The 25,613-nt window shown below is 37.3% G+C and overlaps 2 protein-coding genes across 2 annotated transcripts in view; one reads left to right on the top strand and one right to left on the bottom strand.

Moving 5' to 3' along the window:
* LOC127129458 (uncharacterized) overlaps positions 1-12,690 on the bottom strand; it is a 46,957-nt gene extending 34,267 nt beyond the window's left edge. Inside the window, exon 1 of the mRNA XM_051058640.1 lies at positions 11,749-12,690. Coding sequence (XP_050914597.1) covers positions 11,749-12,690 — 942 coding nt within the window. The remainder of the gene's footprint in view (positions 1-11,748) is intronic.
* Positions 12,691-14,705: 2,015 nt separating this feature from the next.
* LOC127132227 (uncharacterized) lies at positions 14,706-24,145 on the top strand. The gene is made up of 12 exons (XM_051061139.1): positions 14,706-14,873; positions 14,966-15,028; positions 15,098-15,400; positions 16,085-16,224; positions 16,888-16,974; positions 21,292-21,417; positions 21,688-21,840; positions 22,325-22,396; positions 22,795-22,896; positions 23,139-23,309; positions 23,400-23,479; positions 23,762-24,145. Exons 1-12 carry the CDS (start codon positions 14,843-14,845, stop codon positions 23,814-23,816), a joined length of 1,383 nt encoding a protein of 460 aa, XP_050917096.1. The 5' UTR covers positions 14,706-14,842; the 3' UTR covers positions 23,817-24,145.
* Positions 24,146-25,613: the final 1,468 nt, after the last annotated feature.

A 25,613-nucleotide genomic window follows, 5' to 3' on the forward strand; every position in this document is an offset into this window, starting at 1 on the left:
CATTGAGCGTGGTGCAACTGCTGGATTTGGGAAAATGATTGAGCTAGAAGACAACAAATCCCGGGCTGGCATAGGTTATTCATCTGGGGTTTCCAATACGCAAGGTCTGTTCAAGAGTGGAGGTTTCATCCACACTGGTCAAGACAAGGAGGTTGCTGCCATCTTGGAAGAGGACGAAAAGGATTCTGGCAACTTCGTCATCCCTGGGGGGATCTGGAATAATTGGGTCGCTATGGATATTCTAACAGTTATCCATAAGTCAAAGTAATGTTCATTGTGTTTAAAAACCCTCCTCCCATGCCAAAAGGAGGAGTGATGACATTGTTGGCGCATAAATACAATGATATTTTCATCCAATAGATTTATGTTAAATGTTTGTTTTTCCAATTATTTTCCCTTTTAGCTTTTTGCATGAAATTGGTGATCACATAAAACCTAAAAATAGAATAAAATCAATCTTTTCATCTGCATAATGATTTGCCTTGTTTGAATTCTAAAGCTTTTCATATCCAAAATCACTATACAGGTTGATCAAACCCATTGAACATAATGACCCAACACCATCTCCCAACTTTGAATTCCTTGTATTTGAGGCGGAAGAAGATGATGTTGAAGAGATTCCATACGAGATTACCCGTCTACTTGAGCATGAAGAGAAGATCATTCAGCCACATCTCGAGAATCTAGAAACAGTCAACTTGGGGTCTGAAGATTATGTGCGTGAAGTGAAGATTGGGGCACTCTTGGAAGGATCTGTTAAGAAGGGGTTGATTGAATTACTACGAGAATACGTCGATGTCTTTGCCTGGTCATATAAAGACATGCCTGGTCTAGATACAGATATTTCTGCAACATTTCCTACCTTTGAAACCCTAGTGCGTGCCTGTGAAGCAGAAGCTCAGAAGAACTCATCCTGATATGGCAGTAAAAATCAAAGAGGAAGTTCAAAAGCAAATTAATGCGGGGTTTCTGGTGACTTCTACATATCCTCAATGGGTGGCCAATATTGTGCCCGTGCCTAAGAAAGATGGAAAAGTCCGGATGTGTGTGGACTATAGAGACTTGAATAAAGCTAGTCCGAAAGATGATTTCCTCTACCACATATTGATATGTTGGTAGACAATACAGCTAAATTCAATGTCTTCTCATTTATGGATGGATTTTCCGGATATAATCAGATCAAGATGGCACCCGAGGATATGGAGAAGACAACATTCATCACACCTTGGGGAACATTCTGTTATCGAGTGATGCCCTTCGGTTTGAAGAACGCCAGAGCCACGTATCAACGAGCTATGACCACCTTGTTTCATGATATGATGCACAAGGAGATCGAGGTATATGTTGACGACATGATCGCTAAGTCAAGAACGGAGGTTGAACATGTAGAGCACCTGTTGAAGCTTTTTCAGCATTTGAGGAAGTACAAGCTCCGTCTGAATCCCAACAAGTGCACATTTGGAGTCCGTTCCGGCAAGTTATTGGGATTTATTGTTAGTGAAAGAGGTATTGAGGTTGATCCTGCAAAGGTCAAAGCAATACAAGAGATGCCTGCGCCCAAAACTGAGAAGTAAGTCCGAGGTTTTCTTGGCCGCTTGAATTATATTTCCAGATTCATATCCCACATGACTGCCACATGTGCGCCGATATTCAAGCTCCTCCGGAAAGATCAGTCCCATGATTGGACCGAAGATTTCCAGAAAGCTTTCGACAGTATTAAAGAGTATCTGTCTGAGCCTCCGATTCTGTCTCCGCCCGTGGAAGGAAGACCATTGATTATGTATCTAACTGTTCTTGAAGACTCAATGGGTTGTGTCCTTGGTCAACAAGATGAAACAGGGAAGAAAGAATATGATATTTACTACCTGAGTAAGAAGTTCACCGATCGTGAGTCTCGATATTCAATGCTTGAGAAAACATGTTGTGCTTTGGCTTGGGCTGCTAAGCGCCTACGCCAATATATGTTAAATCATACGACGTGGTTGATATCCAGAATGGATCCAATCAAGTATATCTTCGAGAAGCCTTCTTTAACAGGGAGGATTGCCCGTTGGCAGATGTTGTTATTTGAGTATGATATTGAGTATCGAGCTCAGAAGGCTATTAAAGGTAGTATCTTGGCTGACTACTTGGCACATCAGCCGATTGAGGATTATCAGTCAGTTCAGTATGACTTCCCAGATGAGGAGATTCTGTATTTGAAAATGAAAGATTGTGATGAGCCTACGCTCGATGAAGGGCCAGAGCCTGGTTCCAGATGGAGTATGGTGTTTGATGGCGCTGTAAATCAGTATGGAAATGGTATTGGGGCAGTGATTGTTACTCCTCAGGGCATACATATTCCTTTTACAGCAAGGCTAACTTTCAAATGCACGAATAATATGGCTGAGTATGAGGCCTGTATTATGGGATTTAAGGAGTACATTGATCTAAGGATCAAGCATCTTGATGTTTATGGTGATTCGGCCCTCGTTGTTAATCAGATTAAGGGTGAATGGGAAACGAATCAGCCTGGCCTCATTCCATATAGGGATTATGCGAGGAGGATTTCAACATTCTTTACTGAGGTTGACTTCCATCATATTCCTCGAGATGAGAATCGGATGGCAGATGCTCTTGCTACACTTGCTTCGATGATTGTGGTTAAACTTTGGAATGAAGTTCCCAATATCACTGTGATGCGCTTGGACAGACCAACTCATGTATTTGCAGTAGAAGAAGTAGAAGACGATAAGCCATGGTATTATGATATCAAGTGTTTCCTTCAGAACCAGTCTTACCCGCCTGGGGCATCTGTGAAAGACAGGAAGACTCTGAGGAGATTATCAGGAAGTTTCTACCTCAATGATGATGTGCTTTATAAGAGAAATTTTGACATGGTTCTGCTCAGATGCGTGGATAAACACGAAGCAGACCTGTTGATGACTGAGGTCCATGAGGGTTCATTTGGTACTCATTCCAATGGACATGCCATGGCTAGAAAGATGTTGAGAGCAGTCTACTATTGGCTGACAATGGAGTCTAACTGCTGTAAATATGTGAAGAAATGCCATAAGTGTCAGATTTATGCGGATAAGATTCATATTCCCCCAACACTTTTGAATGTGATTTCATCACCATGGCCCTTCTCCATGTGGGGAATCGACATGATTGGCACGATAGAGCCAAAAGCGTCCAATGGACACAAATTTATTCTCATAGCAATTGATTACTTCACCAAGTGGGTTGAAGCGGCATCATATGCAAATGTGACCAGGCAGGTGGTCGTGAAGTTTATCAAGAATCAACTCATATGTCGTTATGGTGTGCCAGATAAGATTATTACTGATAATGAATCTAACTTGAACAACAAAATGATGAAAGAGTTGTGTAGTGAATTCAAGATTGCACATCATAACTCTTCTCCCTATAGACCCAAGATGAATGGGGTTGTTGAAGCTGCTAACAAGAATATCAAGAAAGTTATCCAAAAGATGGTTGTCACGTACAAAGATTGGCATGAGATGTCGCCATTTGCTTTACACGGATATCGCACATCTGTCCGCACTTCAACAGGGGCAACCCCTTTCTCTCTTGTTTATGGCATGGAGGTTGTACTCCCAGTAGAGGTGGAGATCCCATCAATGCGAGTCTTGATGGAAGCCAAGTTGACTGATGCTGAATGGGTTCAGAGTCGTTATGACCAGCTAAATTTGATAGAAGAAAAGAGATTGACTGCCATGTGCCATGGTCAATTATATCAGCAAAGGATGAAGAAAGCTTTTGATAAGAAGGTCAAGCCCCGTGTGTTCCGAGAAGGTGACCTTGTGCTCAAGAAAGTCTTGTCTTTCGCGCCTGATTCCAGGGGCAAGTGGACTCCAAACTATGAAGGTCCATATGTTGTTAAAAGAGCCTTTTCAGGCGGTGTTTTGATATTTACAACTATGGATGGGGAGGATTTCACTCGTCCTATGAATTCAGATGCAGTCAAGAAATACTTCGCCTAAAAATAAAAACAGAATAGCTCGCTAAGTTGAAAATCCGAAAGGGCGGCTTAGGCAAAAATGAGCGTCTCGGTGGATTGAAAACCCGAAAGGGTGATCCAGGCAAAAGTTAGAGGCATAAAAAATATATATATCCCGCTAGATTGAGTACCTCATCCTGGGGAAATCTAGGCAAAAAAAATAGGGATTTGGCAAGTAACTGCATCCTGATAAGACTTTGTTCTACAACTGTCATCCGTCAGAGATTCTTGCTCATTCGTCATCAACCAAAGCTACAAATACATCGGATTCAGAATTGGTGGAGAAATGGTCATTATGTTCAATGTAGCCCTTTTCCAATATATATCACCAATTTCAAATTTGTAAAGATCTATGGAGTCTTGCCATTTTGCAGACTATCATTCCATCAAATAAATTTGAGCCTTTTATCCAATTATTTGCACTCTTATTTGTTTCTATTCAACAAATGTTTTACATGTTTTAATTGAAAAATATCATTGTTTTGAATAATCGAATTTTTCATAATTTGTTTTTAAACAAAATGAACATTCCCAATGACATAAGGATACTTAAGAGATCTTCGGTGCTCTCCCAAGGATGGTATGATCCCCAACAGGGTAAGACATTTGTTCATATTCCCGACATGCTTGTATCTTCTTCCTCCGGGGCCTTTTATGGTTTTTTCTACTAAGCGGAGTGTTTGGTAAGATATTCACCACTCTTCCCTTCAGTAGAGTAGCGACCTTTCCTTCTCAGCAGATGTGATCTCTTTGGTAGTACGGTATTTGGCGGTGACCTTGGAAGCCTCCTGTTTGGTGGGTGTTTCCCCACAGATCCCCCCACCTCCTCGGATAGATTCCCCAGTAGAGTTGCTTATGTGGCGGATTTTATCTGTGCAATAACTCCTGCCCCCCAGCTGGAATGACTGATGTTCATCCCTCTGCAGAGATCTTTGCTTCCTGGTATCTCTTGCCCTCATCATATTGGATACTCTCCGGTGAACCTGGCTTTATCTCTTGAGATGTAGTACCGGATGTTTGTGTACTTATCCTTTGGAACTATTTGTGTTAGAAATGTCTTTTTGTCAGCATTCATCATACATAACCATGCATGCGTGCATATAGTTTTCAGACATTCAGATATCCATGATTGCATTCTTTGCCATATATCTTTGTTTTTAATCCCCTGCTAGTGGGTAATATGCTTCCCAAGCAGATGTCGGTGTCTGATCCCTCAATATAGAGTCAACCCTTTAAGCAGAAAGTGTTTATCTTTCCCTCCATGTTCCCCACCGAGTTATATCCTCGTGGATAATGGTTGTTTCTGTTGCCTCCCAACACGTATATTGGGGTGGACTTCCCCATTGAGTTATATCCTCATAGGGACAAACTTTGTTTCATCGTGCCTATCTAGTTTAATCCTAGACTGGCCTCTTATGACTGTTCCCTGCACTCCACTGTGGTATAAATGAATAATTGCTCAATAATTAGTAATCATTCATCTTATCCCCGGCGGAGTCTGTGGTTTTCTACCTTTATACCGGTAGTTGTAAACCCTATTTCATCCCCTTGCGGAGTTAACCTTTTGTTCATCCTAATCGATGACGATTACTCTTCCGTGGTTGTCTACCCAGTATCTGGTAGATGTAATCCCCTCCTTGACGGTTATCATTATCCAATATTCGGTGTTGATATTCCCTCATTTCTCTTGGATAATTGCTCTGATTAAGCAGTTTTTCCCCAGCAAGTCATCTTTCATATGCCGATTGCCGGTGATGTTCGTTGCTCCCCTTGAATGGTCATCATTATATACCTAGTTTCGGTATCCCGATGCCTTTTTCTCTCGGTCGATTTATCCTTTATTAACCCAGTACCCGGTTGTGGATAATCTTCCATGCGAGTATATTATCTACGTTCTGACGGTAATAGATAATATATCTCATGCACTCTCTGGTTGAAGTCCTCTGCTCTTCCCCAGTCGAGTAAGATTCGTATCCCTTTTATTGGAATCGAATGTCCATCCTATAATCGAGTTTGCTTTTAGCCCTCTTTGGGATGATGAGTGTCTTGGGAATATTCCCCAATTCACGCTTTGGTTGGTCACCTATTATATGCCCAGTAACCGGCATCCCTGGTGTTCCCTCCTTCTGCTCCCTATTATGACTTTTTGTCCCCTGTGGAGTCAGATTTTCCTGAGTTGAAATATACCTTTTAGGTCTTCCTCAGATGATTTGGTTGATTGATATCTCTCACCCTTATACCGGTCTTAGATATTCATTCTCCCGAAGCATGTTTTTCCCTCATCCTGATGTCGGTGGGATCACATGATCTCTTTTTAAGTTTATTACCCAGTAACCGGTGATACCTCATTTGTTTTTCCTCAGCTGAGTCCTCAGTGGACATCCCCACCTGAGTCCGGATTTTTTATCCGAAGTATCCGTTGCAGATAATTTTGCTGTATTGTCATATTCCCCAATACATGCATCTTCGAGTCAGCTCGAGTCCTTCCATGGATTCATTTCATGGATTCTCTCCGTGCCTCTCAGCAAGTTTTAAGTCGTGACCTGCTCACGCGTTTTCATCCCTTTACTCCCCGGTAGAGTCTTTGCCCCATAAAACGAATTATCCATAGGAATCGTCGGTTTCCTCCTGATCTTTGCATTTGTGGACGCATATCCCCACAGAGTTTTACCATTTGCATGCATACATCTGCATCATGAGGTCTCTTAGGGACCAAAATTCGTCTCTTTGTTATTATTTAAGCCCATTCTACCCAGTCGAGACGAAGATTTTAACCTTCACTTCTCCGGCTAGAATAACCTTAAATAGGGGCATCTGTAAGACCCTAATTTTGTCCCTAAGATCCCTCATGGCATCATAACATTGCATTTGCATTGCCTCAAGGATCATAAGCATCTTGGTTCCCTTTACCTTTGGGTAGGACCTCTTGTGAGTGGTTTGAGATCACCAAGCATGCTTGATTTGTATATCATTGCTTGTCTTATTTTGTTCACTAACCAAAAGCACAAAAATATGTCACTAACATCTTTTGTTTGTAGCTTGAGCAATCACAAGGTTAAAAGCTTCAAGGAGATCATTGGTACAAAGATATGGCCAAGTGAAGATGATAGCAAGCATGGTAATGGTTCCCAAAGCTCTCATCCATCAAATATTCCTCCCTAGCATCTCAATTCATCATTTTGATCAAAGCAAGTCAAAGAGTTTGAGGTTTGTTTCCAAAGGAAACCCTAATTCATTTGTGTACCACAATGCCTTGCTCTTGAAGCAACCTCAGCCCATGATCAAATACAATCAAGGGAAGTTCTTTAATTCATCATTTCATGCATATTTGAACTTATTTGAGTGTCCTCAATCATCAATTCATCAAGATATGAGTCATGGACTTGAGAAGTTGATCAGTCAAATTCATCTGACTATTTTGAAATGCACTGAGACCTAACTCTTTATGTGTTGGTCAAATGGAGATGATCCCAAAAGAAAAAATGTTCTTAAGGACAATATGAAAAATTTTCATGTTCATAAAAAATTTATTTGAAGCTTGGAAGGTCATCTCCCATTCCAAGACATTATAGATCATTTTGACTGAAACCCTAATTTTAGGTCAACTTCCCAAGAACATAACTCATTCATTTTTTATGATTTTGAGGTGGGATTAAATTCATTGGAAAGCTTAAGATGTCTACTTCAAATGTTATGTTGAACAAAATTTCCAAATCTCAAAGGAAATACATGTGATAATGCAAGACATTATAGGTCCTTTTGGACCAAATGCATTGAAAGGCAAAAAAGTCCAACTTCAAGTGTCCATAACTCTTTCATCAAAAATTCAAATGATGCAAAATTTAAGTCCATTTTGATTTTCTTGAATATATCTACAACTTTTATGTTGGAGGTGTTTTCATTTGAGGCTTGCATCATCCAAACAGAGGGGCTTGAACATTGGCCAAATTTGGAAACTTTGCCTTCACATGTTTTGCACCTTGCAGTTCAAACTCAAATTTCACCAATTTCCACACTTCAAATGGATTTTTGCCCAACATAACAATTGTTCCTTACATCAAAACCTTTCCAACCATTACTCACATGCTCATGTTTGGATTTGGCAAATGACATTTTCGAAGAGGGGAAGTTTTTGGTTCAATTATGCATAACACATCAAAACTCCATGCACAAGCCAATTCACTCCAAGCTACGCGTCCAAATCATCTCACATTCATTTCAGATTGCATTTGGCATTGAATTTGGGTCTTTTTCATGATCATGCAAGCCCATGCAATGAATATCCAATTCCATGCACACGGATTGAATCACACTTGCCTTGCCTTTCCATCTATAAATAAGAGCTCCATTCCATTCAAATTTCATCCATGAATCAACCTGAAATGTTGCTGAACTAAAAACCTAACCTCTCACCAAAGGAGCTATTTCACTTTTCTTCATTTTTTTCCAGATCTAAAATTCAACTACATCTGGTTGAATCTTTGGATCTAAAGCTCCTAGACCTCTCTCTCATACTCCATTGATCTTCTGTTTGGCCAAAGGAAGCAAGGAAGCAAGCTCAAATCTCCAGAATTCAAGGTTGTTCTTCAAATGGTTTTTTCTTCGAATCTCACCAATTATTGATCTATTTGCTTGGATTTTGTGTTGGCTGAAGTCCTCTTCATAGAGGCAATTGTTTTGTATGCTCAATTATTGAAATCCATGAAGTTCACTTGAACATCACAGAAATTCCATCTCTGATTTCTCTCAATATAGAGATCTAGAGTGGAATTGAGTGGTACAGGGATGATGTACATCATCCCAGCTTTCCAACGATGTATGGATCGTGTATTTTGGTTAAGCTTTTGAAACCTGCAAATGTCACCGGGATCTTCATGCTCACCGGAGAAGAAGGTGGCTCCGGTGGTCGTTCCTTTGCCAGATGCGTTGTGGACCATTGGATCTGATCTCCAGTTTATATCACAGCCCTTGGATCTTTTGACTTTTAATAATGCCATGTGTAGCGCATTGACTTGGACCTATGGTGGAAGCGCGCTTCTGGAGCGTATGATCTGCCAGCTCAATTAATGAGCTCAGATCTAACACTCCTTGTTTTTTTGAATTTCTTATTTTCTGATTTTATTTCTTTTATTTCCATTATTTTCAAAAATTCATATCTTCTTCATTTTAAATCCAAAAATTATGGGACCAATTGCATTTTTCCCCAAATAATTTCTAGTTTCTAATTTTGATTTTTAATATTTTTTATTTTTTCATTTGATATTTTTTGTGAATTTTCTCTTTTCTGGTTATTTTTAATTCATTTTAAATAGTTTTTGATATTCAAAAAATACAAAAATATTTTCCCAACCTATTTGAATGATGATGAATCTATGAAAAATATTCTCATCAATTTTTTAATTGATTTGAGATTTATTTGAGATTTTAGTTCAATTAGGTTATTTTTATTCATTTTTAATTGATTAAAAATAGTTTCTGACTTTTAAAAATGCTGAATTTTTTTGTCAAACTTTGTTTGACCTTGTTGAACTTGGGATAAATCACTTGGACCTCTCAAGGTTGATTTGAAGTGATTTTAAAGTTTGACCTTTCTTTTATTTTTAATTCAAGTTTATTTTAATATTAAAAATGCCAAAAATATTTTGCTTATTGTGTGACCTCCAATCTTCATCTTATTTCTGATTTCTCATTGTTTGACTTTGACTTTCAATGTCATTTGGTCAACACATATGGATTGGTACATTTCACTTCACCTTATGCACTTTATTCTTTCTATTTTCCTTTTCCATTATTCATCTCTTTCATTTTTTTCTTCTTTTTTCTTTTTTGATCAATGAGTTGAAGGTTGATAAGTTAGCATTGATTAGGGAGGCTTAATCTTCCTTGATTCAAATCTAATTCATCTTGATCAATTGATCAAATGAATGGCTTTGCATTAAGGATAGGTTGTTTCCTAAATTATGCAAAGGACTTAAACCAATACAAGATCAATTCTCTTCTTCTTTTTGGCATGACAAGTTGTTGGAACTTGGTTCACTAATCAAGACTTCTAACTTGTGTTGTTGCCTACATTATCATTGACCGGCCTCAGATATTTGCGACTTCTACATAAGTCCAATTACGATTGCTTAACATAGCGCTAAATTTGCCTTATGGCACACTAACTACTAACACTAACCATTAACAATTAACATTTACTTTTTGCACTTTACTTTTATGCAATTTACTATTCTTGTACATATTATTCATTTGTTTTTTCCTTTGCTCACTTGAGCACATGTTTATGTTAATGCCATTTGCCTTTTGCTCACTTGAGCACATAATTGTGTATATACTGTTGTGCTTGTGTTTTGTTTTGATTTTTGTGAGCCAAATGCAAAGAATTGGACAAAATGGACTTAGATCTTAGGACTTTCCTTATGCAAATGTGGAGTCAAATAGCAACTAGGCATTGGGCCTTTAGAGTGCTATAAAAAGTCAAAGAGCAACTAGACATTGGGGCCTTTAGAATGCTTAATCTTGAAGATGAACATTGAAAGGACCATATTCTAAACTCCCTCTTGTCCATTCTTTGATTTGTAAATAGAACCTTTTGATGTGTGTGTTCTTGTGCTAGGGATTTCATCTTGATTCAAGCTTGAGGAACCATTACCATGAGCTTCTAAGAGAGAGAGATCCAAGATGCATTGAGGAGTCTTTCCAAGAGTTCATTTGATTGTTGATTGTTTGAGTTTATGCTTTGTGTGATTGCTTATTCCAAAGGATGGGAGCTACTTGGATCATCAATATGATCTCAAGAGAGAAACTCCATTGTGGTTTTGTTTCTTATCCCTCACCTTTTTGCATTACTTAGGACCTTAGCCCTTCTTCTTCTTCTCTCCACTCTAACCCAAGCCAAAACTTTTGTGCAAACATCTAACACTTGTTTTCAAACATTAGAAACCTAAGCCTTATGCTTTTGATTTTCAAACTTTCTTTTCTTAATACTCATTTTGAATTGAATCTTTAAGTCAACTTTGACCATATTTTGTACACACTTTTCATTGGTAAATATAACCCATTCAAATACTTTTGTGGTTTCAATGGCCACTTCCTTAATCAAATTTTTCATAACCTTTAGCTATTAGGTTTGAGTTATCTTTGTGGTAGATGTAATACTCACCTATGTCCTTAGTGATGGACAATGAGTCTTCCATACTTATTATAGGGTTAACCCCTCACTAGCATGTTGAAGCTATCCTCACATGGTAGATTTATGGCTTTAGGTTGAGTTTTCTCCCTTTGATAACAAAAGACCTTAAGGCTTTTGGACTAATCAATTCACCAACTTGTTTTGAGATTTTTACCCCGAACTACGAGGTTTTGATCCTAATCTTTTTAAGATGGTACGTAGGCAATGGGTTTATCCATCCAAACACAAAATGTAAATAACTTGTATATTCTCTTCTCACCCCCCTCAATCATGTTTGCACAAACAAATTTTCACAAAACAACAACCTTACCACAAGTATGAAAAGGGCTCCCTAGGAGTACCTAGGATGTTTTGGGTGCCTAACACCTTCCCATTGCATAACCAACCCCCTTACCCAGATCTTTGATTCTCTTTTACTAGTTTTTGATTTGATAAAACTTTTAGATTTTTGTTCGCTTTCTAACCATTCCTTTGGATAAATAGAAGTGCGGTGGCGACTCGACTTGTATGATTTACCTTGGATTTAGTCAATATCTCTAATGGTAACGAATACCTCGCTACAGACATGTTTTTTCCCATTCGAGGATTTTAAGACCTTACACGCATATGGAGGCCCGGGCTTAAGCTCTGCCATGTTAACCTCGCTTCTATCGATTATATCTTCGTCGTTGGAAGAACCCCATTCGACTGCGATATAAAACACTTTTTCCTTCTTATGATATCCACCCGTCTTGGACTTCTCGGCTTTCATGCGTTCGATACGTCGAACTCTGTCGGCCAATTGGGCCATATCTCTAAGATACTGAGTATCCAACTTTTTACTTATAGAATAATCTAAACCCCCAGCCGCAATCTCAACTAATTTGTGCTCAGGAACTTGAGTAAAACATCGTGCTTTCAACAGTCTAAACTTGTTTAGGTATTGATCGACTGACTCAGTAACCTTCCACTTAACGCTAGCTAGTTCTTTGAGGCTAATCTTCGATTGCCCCATGTAAAATTGTTCATGGAATAATCTTTCCAACTGTGTCCACGTTTGGATTGACTGTGGAGGTAGCATTGTGAACCACGTAAATATGTTCTTTGTAATAGAACTTAGGAAGTATTTTAACTTTAAATCCTCATTGTTCGCTATGTCTCCAGCCTCGGTTTGGTACCTGACCACATGTTCGATAGTGGACTCCTCAGTATCCCCAGCGAACTTGGTAAATTTCGGGACTTTCCACCCCCTAGGCATTTTTGTCTGTAAGTCAAAATCTGGTAGAGGTGAAGAGTAAGTCGGCCGCTGTAGGCAGGGACTTATTCCGTTTCGTACTATGATCCATTTGACGATAGCTTCTAGATTTTGTTCCCCTATGGCTGCTTCGTGTCGAACTTGTCTGACCACCTGGTCAGGATCCTGGTTACGGTTAACCATTACCACAGGGGGCCTTCGTGCCACCCTTGGGATTTGTTCAAATTCTTGATATTCTTGTTCGACAATATCATCCGTCATTTCCTCTTGTTGAGCTGGTGTTTCCAGTCGAGGAGGAGGCGTAGGGTTCCGATGGACCGAAGCCCTTAGGGCTCCCAAAAAGTACCATATCCTTGTCGTTTGGGTTGCCAATTGCTGGTAACTCTGCGTCGAATCTTGGATCAAAGGCCTCAATATGATACCTGTTTACTGAGTTAGCATGTGTACCATTTCATGATTACTCTCGTCCATCTGTTGTCTCATAACGACGACTGAACTTGACGTAAAAGTTAGGACTGACTGAGACGTCAGTCCAAAACCTAGGGGTCGACCAAATGAGGTTGCCAAAGGTCCATACCCCTGATAACGAGGGAATGGAGATGATGAGGTGTCACTGTAAGTCGAACCGAGGTTATGCATACTTGCCATAAACTCAGTCGACATTCCCAACGTTCGGTGCACGGGGACTATGAAACTGGACATATGTTGCCCAACAGTTCCCATGGTTGTTGGTGTCGGTGTTTATGGCTGACACGGTGTCATAATTGGCCCTACAAACGCTGTCGAAACCGTCGACGCCACGCTAGAGCCGACATCGACAGCTTGGGGCGTCGTTGTGTCTCCTGCCGAAGATATTTCTTTATGTGGTCTAGGAGACGTCATTTTGCCACTGCGCAATCGCATACACCTAACACTGTCGATATCCCACCGGGTGTGCCAGTTTGTTTGTTCGTCAACAATCTCTAGCCTTCCTATGAGAGGTTACTTGCAGGACCGACTACAAAGTCCTGGACTTAATGTTTGAGCGTATGGTGTTTTGGTAAGCAATGTCTTTGAAAAGTTAAAAAAGGCGTAAATGTAACTCTTGATGAGTTAGGGATGTAGTACAAAGTAAGACAAACGGGAATGTATTAAAAGTAAAGCAAGAAATCAAAGGTAAATTTGGTAAAATTAAATGACTTATGAATGTAAATGGAGGCAAAAATACATTTTTGTAGGGAGACGACTCTTTTCTCGTAAACGCTTTGGTACTTCAAGTTTACTCCTACTGCAAATGCAAAAAAATACCACATTTAGAATCTTCCCTAACACTTGTTTAAATACTAATCAAAAGTAACCATCGTGGGATTACGAAACTATCTTATGATGACACGTGTCGGTCCAATTCCCCCATATATGTAGATAACTAACTACCTATGTTCTTTGATTGCCCACGACCTCCTTCGCCATTCAGGTATTTTGACTTCGACCAAGAACTACAAATGTCGACCCATGGATTTGTTCACCTTCTTGTCGATGCTGTTCCGGCGGGTTCCTTAGTCGAACTTATTTTCACAAATGCATTGCAGTTTTGGAGTTAATAATTCAGTTTAACTTCAGAAATTGTTTTAAGCACATAAAACTTTGTTGACCAGCCTTAGATATTGTGATTCCTACATAAATCGCTTTACGATTGCTTAACATAGCGCTAAGTTCTTTAGTTTCATTATTGTTTGTTTTCATTTAAAAAATGTTGCTTAAATTATCAGTTTTTCACATATGCATTGCAGTTTCGAAGTTAAAAATTCAATTTAACTTCAAAAATCACTTATAACGCATAAATTTTTATTAACCAATCTCAGATAAGATGATTCCTACATAAATCGCTTTACGATTGATTAACATATCACTAAATTCTTTAGTTCTACTATCTTTAGTTTTACTTTGACAGACCCCAGACAAAAATCAAAGATTTTCTCAAAAATTATAGTTACATATTGGATTTATTTTCAAGAAATCGATATAATATATATATATATATATATATATATATATATATATATATATATATATATATATATATATAAATTTTATTTATTTATTTTACTTAAATATTAAAATATGTATTTATTTTCCTTCTCTTTGATTAAATAACTTTTAACATTTAGATTTTTAAATAATTAATGTATTTAATTAATATATGATCTAAATACATCAATTTAAAATAAATATAAAAATAAAAATTTATTCATAAAAAAGAACAAACGAGTATCGAGTATATGTCATAATTCAATGGTGCCTTATAGCAACATATATTATGCTTTCGGTACTTAAAACAAGTATATATAAATAGAATAAAAATAAAACTCCATAATTCTCCAGAACAGGGTTTTGCATTTGCATTGCACACAAAACCCTTCTTCTTCCTCCTGCCATGGCTCCCGATGCTTCCGACGCACTCTCAGGTCAATTTTCTTTCTTTCTTAATCCATTATTCAACATATTCATTCTCTCTTTTTTCTCCCTTGACCGTTTTCTCTTTCGATTCTCCAACCAGTTAGGCAGAAAGTTCAACACTTTCTCAACGCTGCGCGTACCGGAAATCTCGATCTCTTAAAGAGTAAGTCAATTAATCAACTACCTTATTCTTCTCGTTCTTCATTCATCTAATTGTTTATTGGTTTGTTAGAATTTGCCGAGCAGTTAGATGAAGGGAAAGATTTAACGAAAACAGTGGAAGCAATTAAAGATGCAAACAAGCGTGGGGCACTTCATTTTGCTGCTCTTGAAGGACAGACTGAGATTTGTAAATATCTGTTGGAGGATTTGAAGCTCGAAATTGATTCGAAAGATGATGACGGAGAAACTGCTCTCATTCATGCTGCACGGCAAGGACACACTGCCACTGCTAAGTATCTTATCGACCATGGTGCTGATCCTACCATTGCTAGCAATTTAGGAGCTACGGCATTGCATCATTCTGCTGGAATAGGTTTTTTTTCTGATTTTCTCTTAGCTTTTTTCGTTATGTTTGTGATTGATTAATTTTGCATGCTCAATGGAGCTTAACTATCTGCATAGGTACTTGTGAGATTGTTTGGAAGAGCTTACAAAAACAATTTATCGTATATCCATAAGTTGTTTTCAGATTATTTAGATAAGCTCTTCAGGATAACTAATGAAAATAGCTTTAGGTTAAATGAAAGTAGTTTGACTATAAGAGAAACTATTAAGAAAGATCTTGATATTAATGACTTGGATTGAAACACTACTTTTGATAGAACATTATGACATAGTTTGATCCAGGTAGCCGACCCTACTTAGTGGGATAAGACTTGATTGTTGTTGATGTTGTTATAGAAATATTTTATGAACAAGCACTTATGCTGTATCGCTCAATCAAATTGTTTATACAAAAAGGGCATATAAGCTTTCCAATATAGCTCATGAGAAAAACTTATAGATTGTATGGAAAAAGTTTGACTTTATTTTATCTTTTGTTATAGAAATAACTTATACATAAGCACCTGTACGATAGATGTTTATGCTATAAGCACTTAATTAAGTTGTTTATCCAAATAGTTATTTCATTATATATCTTGCGCAGTTTTGTAAAAAGTAAAGTATTGCGTTGTTAAGTTTCTGATTTTGTTGTAATATGTGCTTTTTGTTCCAGGAGATATTGAGTTGCTTGAGCATTTGCTGTCCAAAGGAATTAATCCTGACTTAGAGAGTGATGCGGGAACACCCTTGGTTTGGGCTGCGGGTCATGCTCAACAAGCTGCAGTTACTGTTCTATTAAAACATGGTGCAAATGTAATTCTTCATTCCATTTTTTTATTCTGTTACTTTTTGATGATGTTATGAAGTACACTCGACTGCTTTTCCTTCAGAAATTTGATTTTCCAAGTATTTGGAGTTTTATATCTATTTGATTGGATAGGCAGAACATCAATTGGTGTTAGCACTTAGCAATATTCTTTTCTATTTCTTACTAAAATTGCTTTCTTTTTCCTGTCTTTTCGATCCGTGGTTAATGAAGAAATAGTCATTTACCACATTTCAATAATCAATATGCTTTGGTTTCAACAACGTTTCTGACTTTCACATCAATAAATTTATTGTTTGAGTAGATAAGAGCAACCTACATAAGCTTTATTTATACACCTTGTTAGCATTGATATGCATTTGCTTGAATAGTTTACAAGGATTGATTAATTTGTTCTTCTTGCTTGACACATGACATATCAATGAGACAATGACTTAGAGCTTGTTTATTTGGCACTCTAGAAAACGTTTCTTTACCAGTTTGCGTTTTTGTTTTTGTGTATGGTTGAACAAATGTCTTTTCATAAGTATACCTTGTTCATATGAGATTTTCAATTTTAGTTTTCCGAGATATTTTAAAGAATAGCACTATTGTAATAGCATTACAAATGTAGTACTTACGCTTTCATTTTTCGTGATGTTCTTTTTCAGCCTAATGCTGAAACTGATGATGGCATTACCCCACTCCTTTCATCTGTGGCAGCTGGTTCGTTAGAATGCTTGGAGCTGTTAATACAGGTTACACATCTTGTTCAATTTGTCAACACTGACTTTCTAGGCTTGCAAAACAATTTATCATGTTTATGATTTGGATATGTGAACCATGGAACAATTAATAAAACACCGAATATATGGTGTAGAATTATACTGATACTCTAGCTTGAATATGTTAGACGGTGTGGCTAGTGATCGAGAGTGGGGGTGAATAGATCACCTCTTTTTAAAATAAACGGATTTAAAAATTCTTATCAGAGTTATTGAAACTTAGCGGAAAATTACAGTCCCGAATCGACTTCCGTCTATTCTGAACCGCTACTAGAAAACCGGACACGCGAATTTATTGCTGGATTTGAATTAGAACGATAGAGATTATTAACACCAGAATATTATCAAATCAAATGCACTTATCACTAAATTCTAATTCCAATGAATAAAACTCAGCTGACAGTTTTGTCAAACATTTGGTGTGTATGTGATCAATGACGAACAATGGTGGAGTTTAGATAAAGAAGTTTTCTTGCCACTATTGTATCACGAAATGTATAGTCACAATACACCAACTGAAATCACAAAACTGTTGAAAACGTAAAGAGAGATAAGGAAAGAATACGATACGCAAAGATTTGGTAAGGAAGTTCCTCACTGTCGTCCTCGCGTGTGGGTACGTCTCCCTCTCAATTTCAAATGAAATTGAGAACTGTTATTATCAATAATGCCGAATTCGTTGATACAAGGTTACAATACAAAGACAGAAATCTAAATCCCAAGATCTTCTTCTTGTATAAAACCTCCATTTGATCTGAGCTCGATCAAGAATTTCCTGCAAGAAATTGCAAACAATTCACCGGTTCCACGACCTGTTTGCGAAATTACCCAATTTCCAAACCCTACGCTACGGCTGAATCTGTTCTGCAAACGTGACTAACAAACCCGCAAGAACACTCCAGTTCTTGAAGGACAAACCATTTGGTTTTTCCTCGAAACCCCCTTCAACCTTCAACTCAGCTAGATCCTCGATCGTTCCACTGAACACCTCAGCTAGATCCTCGATCGTTCCACTGAACACCTCAGCTAGATCCTTGATCGTTCCATTGAACGTTATCTCGTTGATCCTTTAATCCAAAGAACAAGAATGATTATGTGTTGATGTTCTTGAAAAAAAGAGATTGAGAAGATGAAGAAGATGAAGAAGATGAAGTCTCTTTCAGGTTTCTAACTGCTCAAACAATTGCTGCTACACACTCATTTGATTTGTGTTACAACTGTTTTTCACTTGTGAATTCGTGTCCTTTAACTGAGCTGTCAAAATACTTCTTATATGTGAAAGACAGAAGCTGTTAGTCGACAAAACAGAATTATGTATTGATACAAAAGATTATGCATCGATACATACTGTAGCTTTGATTAATTTTAGAGAATTAATACAAGCATGTATCGATACAAAGCTCGTATGTATCGATACATAGAACATTTTAACTAAGCATGTATCGATACAAAGCTCGTATGTATCGATACATAGAACATTTTAACTAAGCGTGTATCGATACAAAGCTCGTATGTATCGATACATAGAACATTTACGAAACAATAGTATAAGCTAAAAACACAAATGAAACATGTAAAATAATGCACAACCAACAATTAGACAATGATCACACAATTTGCTATCATTCAAAACTTATTCAAAGTAAAGAATTTGCTCACAAACTCCCCCTTTTTGATGATGACAAATTTTTAGCAAGATGTGTGATACTCCCCCTGAGTTTGTGCATATCTGTCAACATCTGCATTTCTCCCCCTTTGTCAACATCAAAAAGAAGAAAAAAACAGTTTTATCAAGGCAACATGTTGTAGCAGGACACAACAAAAATGATAAAGAAGCTAACAATCACAAAGAAGGAAGCTTAAAAAGTAAAGAATCACTCACAAAGAATGACAAATAAGGGCAATAACATCAGAAGTAAGCAGAAGGAAATAAGCATTTAACTAGTAGAAAGTATTTAAAAATTACATAAGCCAAGACATATAAGGTGCAACTAATCTGAAAAGAAAAAAACTCAAGCAACATGCAATGAAATGCAGTGAAATGAAATGATGATGGTTTAATGTGGATTATAACCACCACAGGACTCCTCGTCATCTCTATCAGGATCTCTGAAGCTTGGCGGAGGCGGAGGAGGAGGCATTGCATCTGGATTGTGGCCCATGAAGGTGTAGTGCCTAAACCGGTCCTGAACTTCAACACTTCTGAATCTGTCCATAATACCAGGATTGGCACGGCCGTCGTCCATAAAACCAGACATTTCATTGTAGAAGACTTGATGCCACTTAACCAAGTCCGTGTGCCAAGAGTGTTGGTTATGGTACATCCGTGTATGATCGTCATGCCACTCACGATGCTCCTTATGCCACTCATTTTGTTGTACATACCAAGACCGTGCCTCTTCATGACGTTCTTGGTTGGCAAGCTCCATTTGTTGAAGCATTTGAGTTAGGTGCGCAGTAGGTGTTGAAGATGAAGCACCGCCGGAGAACGGAGGAACCGTTGGTTCAGGTACATAGTTGGTTGGAGACCACCTTTGTGGCACCCAATCACCCCAACCAGCATTGTCATCAGCTGCAGGCACATCTGCTTCGTTCACATCATGCATTTCTTCATCAGGTTGGTCTTCAACTACATGAATTCGTTCAGAAGGCACATCAAAATTATAGATCCTTGTTTTGGATTTCCTTTCAAAGAATATACAAGAGATGAATGCCTGCTCTGTCTAACCTAGAACGTCAATGTTTCTATTTCTTTGAAAGGAAATCCAAAACAAGGATCTATAATTATGATGTGCCTTCTGAACGAATTCATGTAGTTGAAGACCAACCTGATGAAGAAATGCATGATGTGAACGAAGCAGATGTGCCTGCAGCTGATGACAATGCTGGTTGGGGTGATTGGGTGCCACAAAGGTGGTCTTCAACCAACTATGTACCTGAACCAACGGTTCCTCCGTTCTCCGGCGGTGCTTCATCTTCAACACCTACTGCGCACCTAACTCAAATGCTTCAACAAATGGAGCTTGCCAACCAAGAACGTCATGAAGAGGCACGGTCTTGGCATGTACAACAAAATGAGTGGCATAAGGAGCATCGTGAGTGGCATGACGATCATACACGGATGTACCATAACCAACACTCTTGGCACACGGACTTGGTTAAGTGGCACCAAGTCTTCTACAATGAAATGTCTGGTTTTATGGACGACGGCCGTGCCAATCCTGGTATTATGGACAGATTCAGAAGTGTTGAAGTTCAGGACCGGTTCAGGCACTACACCTTCATGGGCCACAATCCAGATGCAATGCCTCCGCCTCCGCAAAGCTTCAGAGATCCTGATAGAGATGACGAGGAGTCCTGTGGTGGCTATAATCCACATTAAACCATCATCATTTCATTGCATGTTGCTTGAGTTTTTTTCTTTTCAGATTAGTTGCACCTTATATGTCTTGGCTTATGTAATTTTTAAATACTTTCTACTAGTTAAATGCTTACTTCTGGTGTTATTGCCCTTATTTGTCATTCTTTTTGAGTGATTATTTACTTTTTAAGCTTCCTTCTTTGTGATTGTTAGCTTCTTTATCATTTTTGCTGTGTCCTGCTACAACATGTTGCCTTGATAAAACTGTTTTTTTCTTCTTTTTGATGTTGACAAAGGGGGAGAAATGCAGATGTTGACAGATATGCACAAACTCAGGGGGAGTATCACACATCTTGCTATCATTCAAAACTTATTCAAAGTAAAGAATTTGCTCACAGAATAGTGCAGGTAATTTATCAGTAGATATGGTGGGATAAATGACATACATTATGAATTTGTATATGTAACCAACATCCTTCATAATGATTAACTACACAGTAAATGATTTCATTTGAGTGACTTATTGTAGGAGCAATAATAGCCTAAAAAATGAACAACTTAATGCATGTTAATGCAATCAAGTTGGCAATTTCATTCCATGTTATATATCCAAACCATAACAATTAGTTAGTCTAAAGTATATTTGTCTGGTATTACAAAAATGTACTTGTAAATAGTGGTAGCGAGTGGGATATACACAACTTACTGAATACCAAGTTTGTTATGCTATTCTAGTGAATATATATTTAGAGGGATTTTTTTTGGTTATCAAACATGCAAGGATGGTAAAGTTTGTAATATGTACGTTGGCACACATTAAAGGATGTGTGTCAGTTTGTTGGTAAGGTTATCATTTTTGTATTTCTTCCTCTATGTTTTTCAAGTCCTACTCCATCTCTAGTCTTACAGTTGGACCTTATTGTATACAGGCCGGTGCTAAAGTAAATGTTAGTGCTGGTGGAGCAACTCCTTTGCACATTGCATCGGATAATGGGAGTCTAGAACTCATGAATTCCTTATTGAAAGCTGGAGCTGATCCTAATGTTGCAGATGAGGTGAGACATATTTCATTTCCTAACCTTTTATTATTGGTATAGAAATTAATGGCTACCAAACAATGCCGAGAGTCCACTTATATAAGAACCCAATAGACCTAAGAATACAGGAATTCAGAACTCAACTTTCTTGTATTTTTGTTTTCAAGATCTTTCCAATTTTTCAGTATCATTGATGTCACTTTTCTTATCTTGCAATGCATATGGTTATGGTATACAATGTGCCTTCCATTAATATTTGAAACTAAATTTTAACTGTTTGGATCCCAGGATGGTGTCAAGCCAATACAGGTTGCAGCTGCAAGGGGTAATCGTGGAGCAGTTGAAATATTTTTCCCCGTTACATCCAAAATTGATGCCATTCCTTCTTGGACTATTGATGGGATACTTGAGTATATGCAATCAGAAAGTAAAAACCAGCAGGTACTAAATTCCTAATTTGTTTCTATATCCAGCTGGACTGAGCTAAGGCATATGATTGCTGCAAGAAAATGAGATAATTATGCTTACTTTTAGTTAAGGTATATTCGGTGCATTATTTTAAAATACAATGTATCTACCTTGTAGATCCATAGGTTGTCATAAACTAAGCATGTTCTACTACATTTATTTTGTTACAAATAAAGAGGGAAGTCTACAATTTTGCTGTAGTTCTTCAAATTAAAATGCCAAAAGAACATATAATATCCTCTGCACAAGCCAGCCAGCATATACTCCATCCTCCAACAAGGAATAAACTCTTAGAGTTTATATGCTTCTGCTAGTGCTAAAACTCTATTTCTCTTGACCATATTACACTCATTCTTTAAGCTCAAAAGTTTATAGCTAATGCTTTCTGATACTTTGTATGTTGCTTGACAAAGTGGATTTCTTGTTCTTTTTACTGATTATTAAGTGCAATATACAGGGTGAATTGGTAAATGGTAAAGAAAGTAACGGGCTCAAGGATGCTGTTTCCCGAGAGCAAAATATCCCTGAGGTGTGTTTGTTTTACTAAATATATAATAGCTGTACCTTTTTCTCAAGTGGGCGTATTTGTTTTATTAATTATATTACAGACTTACAGCTGTACTATCAAATGTAAATAGCTGCAAAAATATTGTATATGTTGAAGAGATATGTAAGTCTAATTCAATTATGTGTATTCAGTCGAAAGGATTGTCTGTTTTCGTCATTCTCTCAGCTTCTAAATTCTGTATTGCTTCAGAGATTATGCATCACCTTTGTTGTTTCCCCCAAGTTTTTGGCTTTTTAAGAAGAGATTTTAGTGGCTCCTTTCTTAGGATTCTGTTTCTACATATCACTCGTTTTTTTTCTTAGCTATTGTGTATCAGCTTTACATTGGTTTCTATTATAACTGTGTGCAAACTTATCTAGGTGTCACCAGAGGCCAAAAAGAGAGCAGCAGAATCAAAAGCAAGAGGGGATGAGGCTTTTAAAAGGAACGACCATTATACGGCTATAGATTCCTATACACAAGTAAAATCTTGATCTCTCATTTAACTCTTGAACTTACTCCTGTTCTGTAACTTTTTTTTTGGGAGTATTTTTCTTGCACCATGCCCCATGTTACTTATCTGTCTCAATGATGTTTCTTTGCAGCTTCCACTAGACATAGACATGTGTATCTAGTCTACTTTTAGAAAATTAACTGCATTTATCTTCATTCTAAATGATAATCAGTTCATGAAATATTCTATCCTTTCGAATGTTTTTTACAGGCAATTGATCTGAACCCCGGTGATGCTACATTGCTATCAAATAGAAGTCTATGTTGGATGAGACTAGGTCAAGCCGAGCAAGCTTTAGCTGATGCAAAGGCCTGTAGGGCATTAAGACCAGATTGGTCAAAAGCTTGTTATAGGGAAGGCGCAGCCTTGCGTTTGTTGCAGGCATGTTGTCCACAAATTTTTCCCTTTGACATTAACTTCATAACACGTGATTGGTGATTACTTAACTTGACTTTGCTATCCTTGTTGCAGAAGTTTGAAGAAGCCGCAAATGCATTTTACGAAGGAGTTACAATTGATCCGGAGAACAAAGAGCTTATAAACGCATTCAGGTCTTCACATTGTTTTATTTAGACTTAATTGCAGTTTTTAGTTATTTTGCTATAGTTAATTTATGATTTAAGTTCTATTTTTCAATTAAGTCTCTTCATCGCTTTCTTTCTACTTTAAGCTCTTAAGTTCATAATTTTGAACAAAGTCATCACAAATTGAATTGATCAAATATTAAGATAATGTGATTCACCATTGTCAACCAACACACACAAAGTGTTGATCAATCCATTAATTTGAAGTCAATAGTTTGTATGTATCTTACTGTGTGTTCATCTTTACAGGGAAGCTGTTGAAGCTGGACGGAAATTTCATGGCACGGCTGAGAATAAGTCATAGTTGGGCCTTTGCTAGCGATGGAGCCTTTTAAACTTATGAATTTATGTATTTTTCTTAAGTTACAATCTTTACGGGTACAGTTTACTAGTAACTATTGCTAAAAAGGTTGTTGCTTATTTGACATGTTCAAAAATTGCGGCATTGGTGCGGTGCAGTGCAGTGTATTATCCAGGCTAAGGTTAATATGGACAGCCATTATAGGTGGTTCATAACAGTTTTGTTTGTAAATTTATTTGAATAGTCAGATTTTGTTATTCCATAAGACATTATCTGGAATGAAACGGTTGTCAACTATCCACCCTTAAGTCTAAAGATTTTGTGAATTAATATTTCCTTCTCCCACAGCCTTTATTTATTCTTTGACTACTTTCAACCAAGCACATTAAATCTCTTTTTTCTCAGATCTTTATCCCTCATTCATTTTTCTCATTGCATAATCTATTCTACCAAACATACTATTAACAATGAACGACGTATAAGTTCACTTAGGAAATTTTCAAAAACAGTTTTTTCGGTATCTCTTAAATATTTCATCTTAAATGATTTTAATTTTATATACCACTATGTATTTGTTGACATGATGGACAGGAAAGAAATTTGTCACTAATTTGAATCAAAATTATGTAGACATAAAAAATTTATGTAGACAAATACCTTTAAAGAATGTATAAATAAAAGAAACACATGAAATTTGATAGCTAATATTAAAATTCCCAATATAAAAGAAAATCATGTTAAAAGACCACAAGTTAGAATTAATAATTTAATTGTTAAAATTAATAATTTAATTGTTAAGTGGAAAGACATGGCAAATTTACCGAGATAACCCACTTTTTTGAAGAAATTCCCAAAATAACCCAGTTTTTAAAAAATTTCCCAATCTACCCCACATTTAGGAGGAGGCGCCAATTGGATTGGCGACCCCTCTTAAAAATTGCAAGGAGACGTCAATCGGATTGGCTAGGGCACCTGCCCTAGCCAATCCAATTGGCGCCTATGTGTAATTTTTAAGAGGGGGCGCCAATCCAATTGGCGCCTCCCTTAAAAAAGTCTCAAATGAAAAAACTTCCAACATGAAAGTTGTAGGTCTTTTCAAGACAATGAATTTGGATATAAATTTTGCATCATTTGGATTTTTTATGAGAAAGTTATGGGTAGTTGAAGTTGGACTTCTGAGTTTTTTAACTATTATCTGACCGATAATATTTTGTATTATTGCATGTGTTTCTTTTAGGAATATGAATTTTTGTCCAACATAACATTTGAAGTAGACATCTTAAATTTTCCAATGCACTTGGTCCCACCTCAAAATAATTAAAAATGAGTGAGTTAGGTCTTTGCGAACTTCACCCAAAATTAGGATTTATGTCAAAACAAGTGTATGTGAATTTTGCCAAAAGGGACCAACTTCAAGCCCTTTAGTTTGAATGATAAAAGCCTAAAATGACAAAACCTTCAACATAAAAGTTGTAGATCTTTTCAAGATAATGAATTTGGACTAAAGTTTTGCATCATTTGCAATTTTTATGAGAAAGGTATGGGCACCTGAACTTGGACTCTTTGACATTTTATCTGTTATCTGATCTATAATGTTTTGTATTATTGCATGTGTTTGTGTTAGAGTTATGAATTTTTGTCCAACATAACAAGTGAAGTAGACATCTTAAATTTTCCAATGCACTTGGTCCCACCTCAAAATAATTAAAAATGAGTGAGGTAGGTCCTTGCGAACTTGACCCAAAATTAGGGTTTCTGTCAAAACATGTGTATGTGAATTTTGCCAAAAGGGACCAAATT

Source organism: Lathyrus oleraceus, chromosome 3, assembly GCF_024323335.1.
Source record: "Lathyrus oleraceus cultivar Zhongwan6 chromosome 3, CAAS_Psat_ZW6_1.0, whole genome shotgun sequence".
NCBI classification, from domain to species: Eukaryota; Viridiplantae; Streptophyta; class Magnoliopsida; order Fabales; family Fabaceae; genus Lathyrus; species Lathyrus oleraceus.

Coding starts and splice junctions, on each gene's coding strand:
- LOC127132227 (XM_051061139.1), top strand. CDS start 14,843: ATGGCTCCCGATGCTTCCGACGCACTCTCAG. Junction 14,874..14,965: donor TGCTTCCGACGCACTCTCAG/GTCAATTTTCTT, acceptor TTCTCCAACCAG/TTAGGCAGAAAGTTCAACAC. Junction 15,401..16,084: donor GCATCATTCTGCTGGAATAG/GTTTTTTTTCTG, acceptor TTTTTGTTCCAG/GAGATATTGAGTTGCTTGAG.